The sequence below is a fragment of the Telmatherina bonti genome (assembly GCF_933228915.1).
Source record: "Telmatherina bonti genome assembly, chromosome: 5".
Lineage (NCBI taxonomy): Eukaryota > Metazoa > Chordata > Actinopteri > Atheriniformes > Telmatherinidae > Telmatherina > Telmatherina bonti.
The window spans coordinates 18984163-19002455 of record NC_136623.1 but is presented as its reverse complement, the minus strand read 5'-3'; the positions used below and the strand labels follow the sequence as shown (position 1 = coordinate 19002455).

The 18293-nt window shown below is 37.4% G+C and overlaps 2 protein-coding genes across 2 annotated transcripts; both read left to right on the top strand.

Moving 5' to 3' along the window:
- Window positions 1-1225: 1225 nt before the first annotated feature.
- Window positions 1226-4373, top strand: cox6b2 (cytochrome c oxidase subunit 6B2). Its single transcript, XM_079240872.1, has 4 exons — window positions 1226-1289; window positions 1757-1885; window positions 2455-2555; window positions 3005-4373. Exons 2-4 carry the CDS (start codon window positions 1780-1782, stop codon window positions 3056-3058), a joined length of 261 nt encoding a protein of 86 aa, XP_079096998.1. The 5' UTR covers window positions 1226-1289; window positions 1757-1779; the 3' UTR covers window positions 3059-4373.
- Window positions 4374-8815: 4442 nt separating this feature from the next.
- On the top strand, window positions 8816-16955 carry slc2a3b (solute carrier family 2 member 3b; the record flags this gene model as incomplete). The annotated part of the gene is made up of 11 exons (XM_079240240.1): window positions 8816-8931; window positions 9651-9803; window positions 12553-12657; window positions 12967-13127; window positions 13379-13619; window positions 14011-14173; window positions 14389-14576; window positions 16033-16137; window positions 16224-16325; window positions 16412-16615; window positions 16704-16955. Exons 2-11 carry the CDS (start codon window positions 9780-9782, stop codon window positions 16953-16955), a joined length of 1545 nt encoding a protein of 514 aa, XP_079096366.1. The 5' UTR covers window positions 8816-8931; window positions 9651-9779.
- Window positions 16956-18293: the final 1338 nt, after the last annotated feature.

The following is an 18293-nucleotide window of genomic DNA, read 5'->3' as shown; positions in this document are numbered from 1 at the left end:
ACAAACAAAAAAAGTGATCGAACAAAAAACAAACAATTATTTTATGTCAGGGTCACAAAATAACTTGGGACAACACTACAATAAAAATCACAAATTTAAACGAACAAAAGAGAACTTGTTTTTTTAAGAGCGAACAAGCTATCATAAAAGAATAAAACTAAATACAAGAAAATTCCAACGCCCCTAAAATTATAGAAGATTTAGTTGTGCACATATTCTGTCTACACATCAGACTCCTCTCTGGGAACAATGCTTGTATCACAGACATACAGTTGTGTTCATATTTATTCATACTCCTTCATGAAAGAAGGAAAAAAACAGCTGCCTGTAAAATAAGCTGAAAGCTGAAGTAATAATAAATAAACATTTTATGAAAATCATTTAATTATTTTCTAACTCTGGTTCAATAGAAATATATATTTTTTAAAAAAAAGCAAACAAATAAGATAATTGGGCTGCACGGTGGCGCAGTGGTTAGCACTGTGGCCTCACAGCAAGAAGGTCACTGGTTCAATCCTTGGCTGGTTTGGTCAGTGGCCTTTCTGTGTGGAGTTTGCATGTTCTCCCTGTGTATGCGTGGGTTCCCTCCAGGTACTCCAGCTTACCTAACCCTAACCACCATCCAAAGACATGCATGATAGGTTAATTGGTTACTCTAAATTGCCCCTAGGAGTGAGTGTGAGTGTGGTTGTTCACCTCTCTCTGTGTGGCCCTGCGATGGACTGGCGAGCTGTCCAGGGTGTACCCTGCCTGTCGCCCAAAGCCAGCTGGGATAGGCTCCAGCTTCCCCACAACCCTGAATTGGAATAAGCGGTTTGGAAAATGAATGAATGAAATAAGATAATTCTTTACATGTTATGTCACTCATAAACTTTTGAACAATCCTTTAATGTTTCCACTACAGTCAGGTGTTTTCTGTTCCTCTGAGTCAGACTTCTGCACCTGTTGACAGGTATTTTGTCCCACTGTTCAACAGAAAAGTGCTCTAATTTGTCAAGGACCAATTTGTTAGTTTGTTTGTTTTTCTTTCTTCAACTCAATTAAATGAAAAAACAGTGTCTTATATTACTAAATTATATTTATGCACATTTTTAGTTATTGTTCCCTTTTTAGGTCTCCAGTTATTTGAGTGACTGTTGTAAATTCAGCCTTTTCTTTAATGAAAGGGTATGAATACATACGAGCACAACTGTATGTGCATATCTAAAGGACATGCGCACAAAGTCATATCCCAGCATCCTTTGCAACCAACCATTTTTGTAAAAGGACATCACAAGCTGCTCCCCAAGGTTAGCTGTGAAGTTTAATCTTCTCCGTTACAATCTTTAAATATACCGTGTGTTCCTTTTTTGTGTTTAAAGCCTTAAAACATTGAAGATTAACATTTGGTCTCAGTGTGTTTGTAGACTATCATACTAAGGTATGTTAACTCGTTATGAAAAGGCTAACGGCTAGCAGAAGCTAAGGTTTTTGTGCTAACATGAAATTAAAGTTAAATGACCGAAACGCATTTTTAATAGTGTTTGGTTTTGTTTAGATATTTATTTGACCGTTTCATAACCCAAATTTTAATTACAACTTTAGTACTCATTATTAATAAAAGCCTTTTAGCGATTAGACAGCTGATGTTTGAAAGTTTCTTTCATTTAAATAGTGATATTGTGTAGTTAATTCATTATGATGTAACTTAGTTTGGAGATGCTTTAAACCTGTTTCCACTTAAAGCTGAATAAGACTATTTCTATTTAACCTTCAGAAGTCTGACTGAATTATACAGCTATGTCTGAGACTGTGAGCGACAAGATTAAAAACTACAGGACGGCTCCTTTTGACGCCCGGTTCCCAAACACAAACCAGACCCGCAACTGCTATCAGAACTACCTGGGTAAGGACATGGATCAATAGGTCCAAATAACACATTTATACTCATCTCAGTGTTCAAGGACAAACACTATGAATAAGAGCCATTTCATGCTGTGACACCATCTCGTTCAAAATTAATGCATTATTGACTCAGATGTGTTGAAGTTCATTTCCTCTATTAAGTTGAAACTAGAAACATTGGCCAATGTTATTTGTGGTAAGTATAATGAAGACTGTTCTGCTTCACAAAAACAAACCCTCTGATATATATATATATATATATATATATATATATATATATATATATATATATATATATATATATATATATGTATATATATTTTATTTTATTTATTTTTTTTTTTTATCTCCAAGAAATATATAACCATGGATAGCTGAACTCAGTTATAGATACTTTATCAAAACACTTGAGCATGTCTTTAAAATGTGTACTGCAAGTTTTAGCAGCTTGTAAAAAAAACAAACTAAGCTCCAAGTTATGGCACTATTTGCCCTAAAAATACCTGGTTTCTTTGTCTTTCTGAGTGTGAACAGCGTTTCAAGTGTTGACACTTTATTATTTTGTTTCAGACTTCCACAGATGCAACAAGGCCCTGTCTGCGAAAGGTCAAGATGTGTCACCTTGTGAATGGTATCAAAGGGTTTACAAGAGCCTCTGTCCCATGAGCTGGGTAAGTGTAGTGTTACAGCTCCAATACCAGGCTGCTCATGTTGTGTGTCTTTATTCCATAAAGGGAGTTACTTCTCAGATTTAGCTTTGTTTTCACCATATGCAACTTATGCTGGTTGTTTATTATTTTTCCTCTCCTGTCATTTATTAATTACTGAACTGAAGGATGTTGGAGGCTCTCTAGAGCATGTAATACTTTCTTTAGGTTGTACCTGCTCTATCTGCTGTTTGTTGTTGTTTTTCACAATATGTAACAAAGCCTTTGTTTTGGTATATTTTGCCACTATGCATTTAAAATGGCATGCAATATCTGTGAAACTGTTGTCTATCACATTCAAAAAGAAGAAAGGGCTTTTGTTGTTTTTTTTTACAAATTGACAATAAAACAGCAGTAGATTGACAGTCTTAATATTTGTCACATGCTGAAGTTTTATTTAATGTCTCTTGCAGGTTGCAAAATGGGACGAGCAGATTGAGAATGGAAATTTCCCAGGAAAGATCTGAAAGGATTAACCGTTACCAGTCATGATGTCGTGTTGCCTGTACCTTTCCCTCTGTACTGTGCCTGAGAAGGTTCCCATAGAATTAACATTGTCATTTCATCTGCTATCACTGTTACTTAAACTATAAAGATGCACAACTTCTGCCATGTCAGTGTCTAAAGTTTGTTATAAACCTCTCTTTGATAGCATCAATTTGACAATTAAGTTAAACCAATTAAGAACACAGTATTTTATGAAGATGAAGTACTTGGTTTTTTGATCTGATCAAACCAACTTTACGCAAAGCAAGGCACAGCTCATTTTGTCCTAAATCACTCAATTACTCACAACAAACCTGGGCAGCTTTTGCTCAAGGCAGCTTTGCTAGTAAATAACTAGATTTGCTAAAGTCAGACGTGATAAAAATATCTCAATGCCCAGTACTTTCCCTCTGTTTTCAAGTAGTATGTCTAAATTAAGCTCACACAGGGATTGTCTCAGACACTGTAATTGTAGGGAAGATGATAACATTTTACAGTAATTCCCAAAACTGAAAACCTAATAAAAATGTGTTCTACATTTCACAGTCTAAACGGATTTCTTTGAAACCATTTCAGCTTTAACATTTTCAAACCTTTTATTTTTACTTTAGGCTTTATTCATATATAATATTCCAAAAATGTTCACACTGGATAACGTAATATTTAGATAGTAATTTATTGAGTTATATTCACAAGTTCCTCTCTGGTCTGACAGTTCTACATACTGCGTAATTATTTTGCTGTGTAACTGGAGTGGCAAGACCAGCTGTGAGTTTTAGTGCAATTCCATTTTTTTACCACATGGTGGCGTCATTGGATCAGTGTGGGGAAAAGGCAACACCCTGCAGAATAGAAGCGCTGACAAAATAGGTTGAAGAAAAGCTGGAAGTTTTGATGAAATACAAGACTGCTTGCACAAAACTAACAGCTGGTGATACTTACATGTCTAAACGGAACAGGACTTCACAAAGGCCAATAAAGAGAGTATGGATCTGTGAGGACCACTTGTGTTTCGAAGAGAAAGTTGTGTCCAGCACATCAAAATATCTGATTAGTACTCAAACTTAGATACTACAATCAACAGAAAAACATGATTTATAATTGAAACAGACAAAAATAAGAATCGAGAATAACTATAAATTCAGGAGTTTTCTATTAAACTTTAATCAATGTTAAGTTTATGATATATGGGAGAAAAGATCAGTAAAATCTCATGTTTATAATTAGTTTGAAATGTTTTGATTTTGGTTTAATTTATGTGCTACATACGGAGTTACAATAAACTGATAAACAGATTGGTTCATTGGCAGATTTATTCCCAAATTTCAATCGCAAATTTGCAATTTCATTGAACAGATTGAAGTCTAGAAGTCAACACTAATTTTACTGTATCCCATGTTGAATGTGTGGAAATGCATTCATTCAGTGCAGTTACACGTTTGACTGATTTCACTCTGATGTGACTTCAGCATCCCCTCCACTCATCCCATAGGTAAAAGCTAACATTTCTTTGATGAAAATACACAATGGTACAACACGCACTGTAACTTTTGTCTCTGCTTTGTGAAATTGAGTATAATTTTAAAATTAGGTTTGTTGATGTATTTTGTGAAATGTGATATTCTTGCTTTGCTGTGCAGCTCAGCACCTCATCAATATCATTTTAAGGACTAGTTAAACTCCTCAGCCTTTGTCCCTGTTTCTGGCATCCTGTCTCAATCCTGCTGTCTTCATTGTTCCACAGATACATTGAAGGAAACATAAAATGACACAAAAATTTTCACAAGGCTGATATTGTCACAGTACTAACACACATACTGGAACCAGTCAGACTGCCTGTGTGTGGTCAGCTGAAACATGGAGCTGAGGGGATTGATGCCAAACATGAACACAAGGTGGCAGTACAAGATTAGTACAACTACTTAAATGGAACCGCTAAAGCAAACGCGTTTTAATTTGACATCTAGAAACAAGCAGATAATCAGATTTTAGTACTATTTAAAAAGAAACTTAATATAGAGCACTATTTCATACAATGCACATTAAAAACAGTAAAAACAATTTAAAAAGGAAGAAATAAATGACCTCCCTGCCCCAACCCTCTTTACTCTCCTTTTCAATCCAGCTCTGGGAGATAAGCATGAAGACAACTATTTTGTATAGGTTTAGGTATCCACAGGTCGTCGTCAAAAGTCTTAAACATATGTATATATATATATATATATATATATATATATATATATATATATATATATATATATATATATATATATATATATATATGTATGTATGTGTATATATATACATATATGTGTATATATATACATATATGTGTATATATATACATATATGTATATATATATATATTTATGTATATGTATATATATTTATGTATATGTATATATATTTATGTATATGTATATATTTATGTATATGTATATATATATATGTATATGTATATATATATATTTATGTATATGTATATATGTATATATATGTATATGTATATGTATATATGTATATGTATATATATGTATATGTATATATATATGTATATGTATATATATATATATATATGTATATGTGTATATATATATATATATATATGTATATGTATATATATATATATATATATATATATATATATATGTGTGTATATGTATACTTTTGGATCTCTGTCAAGATTCATACTGTTAAATTTTTAAAGAAGTTGCAGTTCTGATGTATTTTTCTTCAGAGGGGAAAACAAAAGCATCACAGCGATGGTTTGAATTAAAAGCTATCAGCAGGGCGCACCATCACGCACTAGAATTAGAAGGAACAGACAGATTATGAGAATTTGACCCACATCTGAAAACAAAAAGTCTTCACATGATGGAGATTTGGTGTGAAGTTTATGGTGAGGGATGAAAATTGGGCAAGAGATGGTTATGGTAAGTCTACAGGAAATGAGTGTAAGTTGTGTAATGTCCTCTGAGATGATGTTAAGCAGAGCGAACGCAAGTTTTATCACTTCCTTTACTTGTTCCCTTCCTGTGTTTCTGTTATGGCCCTAGAAGATATAATTCTGTTTTTTCACCCAGGGTGGATCATTAGAAGAGGTTTTGTTTCTTCCACATCAACCAAAACAATCCAGCTGAGATGCTGAATAAGAGTTAGGGAGGGGGATAGTTTCAGGAATGTTGCACTTAAAACACTGAAAGCATCAGACCTGAACACTGGTATGTTGTTGTAGTTGTTAGTTCCTCTTCTATGTTTCAAGATGACATGACTGAATTTTCCAGAAGTCTACAAATACGGGGAATGACTCAAGTAGAAAGATCCTGTAAAGTAGAAACAGCATCACCAAAGGTTGGTTACCTCTACTCTTCATGTTAGAAACAATGTCAGTAAATTAAGGCTTTAATTGTCTTAATTTGTCTTACCTGGTCAGCAGTGCTGATTTCAAAGTTACAGATAACTGAATTAGTTGTTCAGCTGACAGAATATTAAAACAGGTATCAGTATTTTATGTTGATATTTGTTGTCTTACAAATGGTTGTTTTTTTAAAAAAAAATATATCAGATGATTGGATTAAATAAAGTTAATCTATCTGTAGTTTCTATCGGTGTAGTGCGTTAAAAGCACCTCAACTCGCTACAGTCTGGATTTTACATGAATAAAACTCAATAAGCAAATGGACTGATAATACAACATATAGCTTAAGTATCAGTTCCAATTATTTTTTACCTTTATTTTAGGCACATTTTTAGAAAACAGTTTAACTTTAACGTTGCTGCTCAGCCGGTACAACTGGTCAAGCACCTTGTCTGTATCATACCTCAGTGCACAAAAAATACAGGAGGCCATGTTGTCACTTTAAGTTACTCCTGGAAGTATTCTCATCTGTAGCTGTTTTGAGTAAAAGTGTGAGCTAAATGAATATATTAAACTTTCTCAGTTTTAGTCCAAGCTTTACTGAATGATACCATGCCAAACCATATATGCACATCCCAAAGCACGAGACGCTTCTTTGCTCTCTGTTACTTTGGCTTAATCAAATGACCAATTAGGGCAGACTGGACTTTTTGGGAGGAAAGCTTGCAGAGACAGAAAATAAAATGAAGAATTTCAGATAAAATGTCTCCAGATTTTAGGAGCTGTTTGTCCTGAAAAAAAAACCAATATACTTTTATGAAGACTCTGTCAACACCCATAATAAAATCATGATTCTGTACATGAGCATGAATTGTTAGGAGTTTTTGTTTTAATTTTTGTGATCGTGAGGCCCTCTCGTGTTCTGAGTTTACCTCTGTGAATCTTTTGGACACAGCTCCAAAAATGACACAGAACTAACTGACCTCCTCGAACTCCAGTGAGTCTTACCATGACCTGATCCGGGAGCTTACCGAGCCTGCAGCAATCAATCTGCTCACAGCTGGCGACACAGCTGTCCCTGACCACTTTTACTTTAATTTTACCTTATAGGAGGTCTTCCAAAAGGAATAATTCCTCCTGCAGACCTCTGTTCTTATATTGGACCAGTTGACCTTTCAGCAGTGTTGGGAGTACTGCTGCACAGTTGGAACCTTATTGCAGGATTGGATAAAAATGTCTGCTAAATGACTGTAGAATATAGGATTTATATATAGTGTCTCAGGCTGAAGCCACTTTGCTTTGGACTGTCATTCCACCTTCACCTTCAGGGATCTTGGTTTATCAGTAACCGCCAACAGGTTTTTTTCTTTGCCGTCAATCTGCTGCCCAACTTTTAGAGAAAGTTTGTAATTTTTCTGCCATGTCTTTGGTAAAGTTTTACTTCCATTACAGCACCAGCTTTACAGCCTGCCTCTCTGGCCATCTTTTTCAAGTTCCCAACCGCATTCCCTCTCCAAGCCATCCTCAGCTGTATTTAAAACTCCCAACACCACCATGTATCAAACCCATCATACTGAATTCCAGATATTCCCACTGTGTTTTTCATGTGCGCTCTAAGTCCATCCACTTTATTTATTATTAATCACACATTCCCAGTGATGATCAACATGAGAAATTATATGAACCTCCTTCTGCTTTCTCTTGATTTTGCTCCTAACCTATAACCTTGATGTCTCCAAGTCAACTTGTCTGGATCTGAGGTATTATTTCCAGGTATTTGGCTTAGGTGTCCTTTAGGAAACCTCAATCAGATGCTTTCCCATGTAAACAACTTTCTCCTTAGCGACATAACAGATGTTAAAGAGCCAGCAGAAATAAAGAACTTAAATGTGAACTATTTTAATTACAAAAATGCCCATCAAAGATGGAAAGCAGTTGGCCTGTCTCTTTAGAAGAAATATGAGAAGAAATTAAAGAGAGAAAACCTCTAAACTACCAAGTAGATTTTTTTTTCTCAGAATTTGTTAAATTCCTGAATGAGCTTTTAGGTGGCTGTGAAGATTAGATGAAGAATTAGTGGGGCACCCGTTTTGTTTACCACCCACTGAGCCGGTCTTATGATTTCTGCATGATCAGGCTTTGCATCTGACCTCTGGGCTGGCTGCTTTTGTTCTTGCGTCCTTTGTGGGCGGCGGACGGGCCACCAGCAGCTGCACAGAGACTCCTTTGACGGGCCCCGTTTAAGCAGCACGTTCGCCCGAGCACGTCTCCGTATCTGAATGTGTTTAGCGGAAGCGCTGCTACGTTGTTGCCTCAGACATGACGACACCAAATTACAACCCCCCCTCATTTACATATGAGTAAGAAGTATCAACATGACGGTGGTCGTGTTCATGTTTCTATAAAACCTCCCAGATGTAAAGACGGGCTGAACTTTTGTCATAACATACAGATCCGGATAAGTTTGGTTCAAGACTGAAACTTTTCCTCATGACGGTAAACAATATTTTACTTTACTCATTATTTATGTGCTTATCGCTATAAATTAAATGTATTTTGATGGATGTACATTTATTCTACTTTTACAGTTGAACTATTACAGTTCAAGCAATTTAGTGTGCTTCTACATCTATCTATCTATCTATCTATCTATCTATCTATCTATCTATCTATCTATCTATCTATCTATCTATCTATCTATCTATCTATCTATTCATTCATATACATACACATACATAGATGCAACATCACCTGGACACTGACACCCCGTACAGTTGCACACCAGGTTGTCTCTAGCCTAGTTAGAGGTTTTATTCTGTATAATAACACAAAAGATGAAAGAAGCTTGTAATCTAATTTACGTCTGTGAAGTAGGCTACATAACGTTTCATAATTTCCTAATTTCGTAAAGCAAAAGAGGAGGGTTAACATGGAAGCAAAGGGAGGGGTCTCCTGCCATCTGGGCTTGGCTTTGACTGACTGCTGCTGACTTCAGTGCTGAAAAAGATCAGCTGCTTTTACCACAGAGTTCTGCACCATCTCTGACCATTAGGTTTGTCATATGTGTAGGTTAGTGGTCAAAGCTTTTAAAACACAGTAAATGTTTCCTTTGTAAATTTCAGGAACCATTTAAATATTTTGATACGTTCGACCTTTTTGCAGTAAAAATAAGAATGAACTTTGTTAACATGGCTCTTATGTTTGCTTGTTTTCAGATTTTCTTGCCAATTCTTTGCACAGAAGTGTCTTCTTAAGGAATAAGAGACCCTTATGAGCCTCGGCCTGGTTCCAAGAGTCAACAGGAAGTTCATCTGAATATCTTCTCTTAAGCAGCGTAGATAAAGATGCAGCCGCTGGAGGACGACAAGGTAAACAGAAATTTTTCCTACTTATGGTTTAGTAAAATACATCCTGGGTATTTTTATATTACTTCTGTTTTTCCTTTAATCTTTTAACAAAAGGTCACACGAGTAAAGCTAAAATTCACTTTGAAGTCAAAAGAAATGTGAACCATATCTCCAAGGTTTGTATCCTGTATTTTTCCACCCTGGTATGAGCAAGCACTCCGGATGGGAGCTGAACAGTTCAGGGCATGACTAAGAGAGTAGGACTGGTAGACAGGACTGTTGGGTGACATGTCTAAACATGCATGCGTCTTAGTTTCCTGCATTTAATTGCATGCTCCATGGGAAGGTTGGATGGGGAAGAGTGAAATAACAGAGAGATTGGGCTGAAGAGAAACATGGAACAGCTCAACAATGCAGAAGAGTACAGGATGCTTGCAGGGATAATAAGCCAAAGAAGGCAGTTGGTGTTGATGACATTTGAATACACCTGTAATGTCATTTGTGGTTTCTCTGCTTCTGTGTGAACACGCGCCTTTGCAAGCCTTTTCCTGTGGTTTGTCTCTTGTAAGAAGTTAGAAACGGTTGCTTCATTTGCATGGGTGTTACTTAAAATTCTTACTTAATCTGCAATGGGGAGAGTAACTGAAGATGACATGAATGTGGAAGTTGAGCATTAACGTTAGGCTGCTTGCAACCTGCATAATTTATTTATTTTCTTTATTTAATTCATCAGTAAGAAATACTACAAAAATAAGCCCAGAAAATCTCAGAAACAGTGATGATTTGAAGCTGAGAAATGAAATACCACCTTAAGACCAGTTTAGCTGTTGTTCTCTGGTGTTAGGTTTTTAATATCTAAATCCATATAAACGACTGTTGCACAATGCTACACAATACCTTCATTTTCACTCACAAACTTCAGTCAGTGGGTGTATTTTACTTTAGAGCCACTCATACTGTGGAATGCAGCTTCAGATGTTGAGCAATGAATGTCATGGGCTTGGCTTTGGATAATACATGGAACCAACATGGCATGTGCACAGAAAAGTCCTCATCTAAGACAGTGACTGCATGTCTGTGCAACCACATGCCTACCAACATGTTGATTCAACCACTGAAACCAACCAGCGTGATATGATTGAATGACACTATTGTGCAAATATCACATTTTACTCAGCTGGTCACACCTTCTTCAGAGGCGCTGGTCTGAAAAGAAGCGGATTGAAGGTGCAATCTTCCTGCATTTACCTACAAATTCGATCAATATTTCTATTTCATATACACTCACACTCACATGCCGCCACTTTGCAAACTATTTTTCAGGATGCATAATTACACTTTTGTTCATGTGTAAATGATCCTCAAATGTAAAATCCATTTTTCCTTTGTTTCTTTGATTTGGTTTATGTCTCTGTCATCTATATTCACCTTCTGTTGAGTCAGAACATTTTGTGTTTCCTCCACTAATACTTTTTTTTGTACATGTAGCGTTGTGTATGTGTCACACAGAGCAAAACATTCAAAATATTGTCAGATAGAGGCCAATCAAGCATCAGCAGATTGTATTTTTTTTAATTGTGATATCACCCTGAGAAACACAGTGTGGCTTGTTTATCAGCTGCAACCGTTCGTTAGCTTCCGTTACCAGTCCTGCATCATTATTTCATGTAATTCATGACTTCCTGCTGCATGCTGTTTCATGCTATGCCATGTGGCACTCTAATTAATAGCCAACTGATATTTGTTGCTACAAACATTAAGAACTAAAACCCAGTTACTGTAGCATTAGTTTAGCTGTCAGAGAGGACCATCTGGTTCTCTGATGGTGTGGTAAAGAGGTGCTGGCCACAAGACTGCAACAGAAAACTATAAAACAGGAACAGGTAGTTTTGTTTGTTTGTGCTGCATATTGAGGCACTTTGTTCCTACTGGTATTCAGAACAAAGTGCTTCAAAGTCTGTGAAGATATTTAAAGACTGATTTACTTTATCTGTGCACATAGTGATATCAAGTTCTTTGAAACAGGACAGAGCTTTCTGTGCTTGGCCTGATAAGTTTGTGTCTTGATCTCTTGAGTGATGCTGATTAGTCAGTTTAGTGTTGAATCAGCAGAACAGCATAATACATGAAGCAAGCTGCATGATTGAAATCCATTTCCATTCATTAATGAGCTTAGTTTAAATCAACACTGTACACATTCCCAGTGCTTTCAAGAGATCTGACTTGAAAGAGTTTGTTAAGTTAAAATGAAACTTGCATTTGGAATTTCCAGTTATTAGCTCACTGCTTCTTCATACCATGCTTAGACGCATTGCTTTATTAGAATGAGTGTTTTCATTTCTGCTTTGCTGGACAATTCAGACTGAATCCTTTGCAGCAAATCCTGCTGTGTAACCAATTATAGTCAGGTGTAGTAGCTGGTTATTATGAGCCTAAGCCCACTTTAATTGTTAAACCGGGAGGAGAAAACATTCACAGTAGGATTTATTTTCTCTGGGTGTCTTTAGCGACTTATCTGAGAAATACCTCAGAGGTATAAATCATAGAGTGTCAGCTGTGTGCCTGCAGCTGCTTATGTAGCGATCTGAAAACAGGGAGCGAGAGCATTTTGAAAGGCTTATTGTGTGTAGTTGCCAGTGTCACTGTAAACAACCAGAGCTTTGTATAGCCAGGAACAGGCAACATCCACCGTTTAAACTGAGGGACGATTGTTCAGGAGCTCCATTATTGCAGTAATCTTTTATAACTTTCTGTCTTTTTCTCTTAACAGCCCAAGAAAAAGGTGACCCTTTACCTCCTCTTCTGTGTTTCAACAGCAGTCATTGGCTCACTACAGTTTGGCTACAATACTGGGGTCATCAATGCGCCTGAGCAGGTGTGTGTGTGTGTGTGTGTGTGTGTGTGTGTGTGCGAGCTGAGATTAAGATGTGGTTAAATGGGTGAGAATAATGCCTACATTGATAAAGGATGGAAATATTTTCTGATATTAATGTTGCAATGATTGTAGTTTTTTTGTAAGTTGATCCATTGTCTTTTTTTCTGTACATTATGACAATGATAGAAGCTATACTGCCCTCCTGTGGAAATGTATAAAACTTTTTTTTTAGAGGGAAGTATTTAATGTTTCTTTAAAGTAACCCCTTCCAACTATGCCCTTTAATTCACTTTATTTTTAATTTCCCAGAAACTGCGGGACTTTTTCCAGAATGTGTCCATGGACCGGTATGGGGAGCCTTTTACCCAAGGAGCAAACACCATGGTGTGGAGCTTTGCTGTGGCCATCTTTAGTGTGGGAGGCATGGTTGGTTCCTTCTCTGTTGGGACTATGGTCAACAAATTTGGCAGGTAAAAATGGCAAAAGAAATCATTACAGTAGAGTGCTACAAGAAAAATGTGACTATTAATGCTAATAAATATCTTGGTTTACACAATATAAATAATGTATATGTCAAATATCTTCCATTCTGTTGTTTTAAATTTACATTATGTCTAAATATGACATGTTAGCACGGTTGAGTGTGGGAAAGTCCATGTGCAGTGTGGCAGGATTTTTCTCTGGTTGACATGGTTCTTGTGTTTTTGTCTCTCATCTCCAGGCGAAAGTCCATGGTGATTGCTAACATCCTGGCTCTGCTGGGTGCTGCTTTGATGGGACTGTCTTCTCTGAGTCGATCTTTTGAGATGGTTATCATCGGCCGGTTGATCATCGGTGTGTTCTGCGGTCTGTGCACAGGGCTGACTCCCATGTACGTGGGTGAGATCTCTCCCACTGCTGTCCGAGGAGCCTTTGGCACATTGCATCAACTGGGTGTTGTCATCGGCATCCTGGTGGCACAGGTATACTATGAAGGATTTCTGCTACTTGATCTTGATCTGTATTTCTTTGGATTCTGTTTTTTTTTTCACTCATTCAACAATTAGCCTTCACTTATGCACAACTTTCTGATGCTTTTTGACAAAAACTTATTCAAACACAACCTGCTTTCTTCAGATATTTTGCGCAAGAAATGATAAAAATATTTGTATTGCTCCACTGATATGTGTGTAAAGGTTCTTTAACAGATAAATTGGTTGCCTCAACTAAAACAGAAAAAGTCTGAAATACTTCTAAACCATGGCGTGACACAAAACAGCTCACCTACACCTGGCTGTGTGCATTCAATATTATAGAAATGACCCCAAAATAGTCTGCCTCTTTTACTCCATGCATTCTGTCTCTTGTGTTCAGATCTTTGGTCTGGAGTCTCTGCTGGGTTCAGATTACCTGTGGCCTCTGCTCCTCGCCCTGACTGCCCTGCCTGCTGTGCTGCAGAGCATCCTGCTGCCCTTCTGCCCTGAAAGCCCCCGCTACCTCCTCATTGTCCTCAACCAGGAGGAGGAAGCCAGAAAAGGTTTGATGCACATCATTTTGCACCTTCTCAAGATGGAAACATTAAACTTTTAATGATTCTGAATTACTTATTTATTTTTAATTATAGCCTTTGACTCATTAAAATGGAAGCGTTACATGATGTTCCAAGACCTTTTCAGCCTCTCTCCTAGTTAGTTATGTGAATATATGCCAATCATTATCTGTATTCATCCACTTTCTCTCCTTATCTTGCAGCACTTGTGCGTTTGCGTGGCACCGAAGATGTGGATGATGATATTCAGGAGATGAAGGAGGAAGGAATGAAGATGTCCATGGAGAAGAAAGTGACCGTCCTCGAACTGTTCCGCTCTCCGAACTATCGCCAGCCGATCATTATTGCTATCATCCTTCAGCTTTCTCAGCAGCTGTCTGGCATCAACGCTGTGAGTAGGCATCTTTTCCCATCAGTCTACATGAATGCAGCGAGGAGTCTTCTTAAAGAGGAGCCTTCACTTACCTGATCAAAGTATTTCTGACAAGGGCAGGACAAGAGAAGCTTCTTTGCTCAAGATAGAGTGCAATATCCCTAGGAGACAGGACCAAGTAAAGAGAGTTTGATAAATATGTTGTTAACAAGGTGATGTGACCAGGTTGACTATATTCATTAGCAGTTGTTGTCTCAGACCATATAATCAAAGCATAGCAGCTGTTATGCCTAAGGCTACAGCATTGATTGTACTCCAATAAGCACATTAGCCATGACATATGCCACTTACCAGCAAACAGAGTTCAACATTAATTAAATTCAGTAAACTTGCTGCATACTTTTCATGAAAAAACCCATAATTATCACTCAAAACTACAGTTTCACTGCGCACCTATGGGGTTTTTTTAATCCTCATCTTACTGTTTATCAATGTTGTTTTCAGCAGCAAATGAAGACAAAGGTCAAATTAATCCACAGTGTGACTAGCAAGTGAACATAATGACGTATTCAACCTTTAATGAACCAGATGTTTCCCTCAGGAGCCAGTGCAGTGCAAAAATAAAAAAGTCAAATTACAAATGGAGACGGTTACATTGGAGTTATATCAGTTCTTTATTGTAGGGAGTCATTTTGCATTTTCTGCATTTTTTAGCATTAATATGACCAAAACAGGTAATCATATTTTCACCTAGTTAAAAAAAAAAAGTTGCAGAAAAACACAATGAAAGGGTAGAAAAATAATCCAGCAGTGCATATCTGCAAGTGGCTGAAACATTTTAACCTTTCTTTAACTGAGTCCTGACTCAGATGCCGAGAAACAGGCCCAAACCATGATAATACTACCACCATATTTTGCAGATGGTAAAGAATCTTTGTGATGAAAAGCAGTGCTGTCCTTATTCCAGACAAAATTCTTCTAGTTGGGTCTAATTTGTTCATAAAAATAATATTTCTATTAATTCATTCATTCATTCATTCATTCATTCATTCATTATCCTAACTGGCTAGTCTAATGAAGGGTCATGGGGAAGCTGGAGCCTATCCCAGCAGTCTTCGGGTGAAAGGCAGGGTACACCCTGGACAGCTCGCCAGTCCGTCGCAGTATTTCTATTTACTTTAGTATAAATATATTTGCCTAACAATCTACGTTTTGTTTGCAATATTAAACTTCAACTTTGATAGATCCAGGTCCTTTCAATATAATGACACCCTCTTACTCTTGATGTCATCCTATTGATTAAAAATATGAGTCAGCTACAGCTAGTTCTGAACTCAGGTATGACTGTGAATTTGAAATGTTTGTAGTATCTAATAATAAACAACTGAGAATTAATATATTTTATCTGTATGTGAGGATGACCTTTTTATGAAGACAATAACAATAAAAATGCTTTGTTTGTGTCCCCTGTCAGGTCTTCTACTACTCCACAGGCATATTTAAAACTGCCGGTGTGACTCAGCCTATCTACGCCACCATAGGGGCTGGTGTCGTTAACACCGTGTTTACGGTCGTCTCTGTAAGTGCCCATACAGATGGTATACAGATGTGGCTACATGTTATGAGTTGATTGTCTATAAACTGGTTTTACTCTGTGAACACCAGCTGTTCCTGGTTGAGCGGGCAGGACGAAGGACATTGCACCTGATTGGACTGGCTGGAATGGCGATCAGCGCTCTAGTCATGACCATCTCCCTGTCTTTAGTGGTGAGTGAGCGTTTTGTTGTTTGTGAACTTAATGTTACTAAAATGTTTTATTAACCCAAGTCTCTTCTCATTCTTTCTGTGAGCAGAAGACCAACCAGTCTCTAAGTTATCTGGCTATTGTGGCCGTGTTCAGCTTTGTTGCCAGTTTTGAGATGGGTCCAGGTCCCATTCCCTGGTTCATTGTGGCTGAGCTCTTCTCCCAGGGGCCTCGTCCAGCAGCCATGGCTGTTTCTGGTTGCTCCAACTGGACTGCCAACTTCCTGGTGGGGGTGGGGTTCCCTAAACTAGAGGTATTTCTCAAGTACACTGTAAATCATTAGTTTTAGCTTCATGAGGGGACCTGCAGTTTGTCTCACAGGTTTTTCCTTCCTCTCGCAGGAACTTTGCGGTCCTTACGTCTTCCTCATATTTATGGTTCTCCTGATTCTGTTCTTCATCTTTACCTATTTACGAGTCCCAGAGACAAAAGGACGGACCTTTGATGACATTGCGCAGGGATTCGCCGCCAAACCAGCTCACTCCCCTGTGCCTGAGGCAGTGGTTGTTGGACTGCCAGACAACAAAGAACCTGCGCCCATGTCACCCACAGAAAAGGTTCCCATGGTGGATCTTCCTCCACAGCAACAATGAACTTCCATAGAGAAGAGAGGGAAGACAGACAAAGCTGTTTCACTGTAGGAGTAATAAACCATAACTCAGGAGTTACAGCAGGAGAACAGCAGGACATGTTTGGAAGAAGCCAACGGTGTGTACTGCAGAAAAAAATTAATAGTTTGTTTACAGGAAAATGTTTAAATATGCCTTTTAAAAAATATTAAAGTGTTTTTATACTCTCCCCAGGCCGAATTTTTTCAGTAATTGACAGAATTCCCGATAATCTTGGCTGAACTTAACTGTACTGCCGTTACTTAATGTTTAAGGAGGTTCTCATCCTTGTGCTGGCTATGAGCATTGTGCCACCTAAGAGGATCAACATATATTAAAGTTTTCAGCTGCTTTCAGTGTTAAATGGTTGCAGGCTTTAAGGGGTTTTATGTATTGAGGTCAAACTTGAAAAGCTGGTTTTGGAGCCTAGTAGTTTGACCCAAAAAGAGACTGACTTGCAAGCTTGTGTGCCTGCGTAAAATGCCCCCCAGCCAGGGGGAGGGAACCATGTTGTCTTAACAAGGTAGAAAAACATCGATGGAGGTGCTGCACAATTACCTCTTCCCTTCTGATATGCATCAAGGCCTCATTATAGACTGAAAATCAAGATTTTTAAGCACATAAAAGACAAAAGACTTCAGATCTCATCCTGCCACACATCTGTCAAGAGTTGTGTGTGTTTGTTTGGATTCAGCTGTGTTTATGTCCTAAAAGTGCATGCATTAAATATAATGTCTGTGGGAGGATGAGAGAGATGTTATCTGGCACTGCCAAGTCTGAAAAAAAAACTCTTTTAAGGCTGTACCCTTACAAAAAAAAAAAGAAAAAAAGCTTTAGCTTTACTGCTTTTGTTTCAGGATTTTACTGCAGGAAAACATCTGAATAATGCAGCTGTTTAAAGCATGAAGGGAAAAGTTTGATGTTTGATTAAAAAAGCCAGGCGAGATAAGTGTGCAAGTGTTTATGGCTTCTAGTTGTCAAGAAAATGCATTTATCCATCATGTACTTGAAATTCTTTGAAGACAAAAACTACTGCATCGTGGATCACAAAGAATCTTATCTGGAAAACAATGTTTCTAAATGTTCAAACGTAAAATATTTCCACTTGAGTCTTTTTATGGAAGCAGTTTTTGTGTCTGCTTTCTACCTGATGCACATCTTATTCAAAGCATGACATTAGCCCCAAGAGAGGATGTGTTAAATAAAAACACTAAATGAATTGTATTTATTTTAGTTGTTAATGTACAGAAAATGCAATTAAATGTCTTTGTGTCTAATTAAAATGATTTGTATATATTTGAGGCTCTAAGGTTACTGAATCAT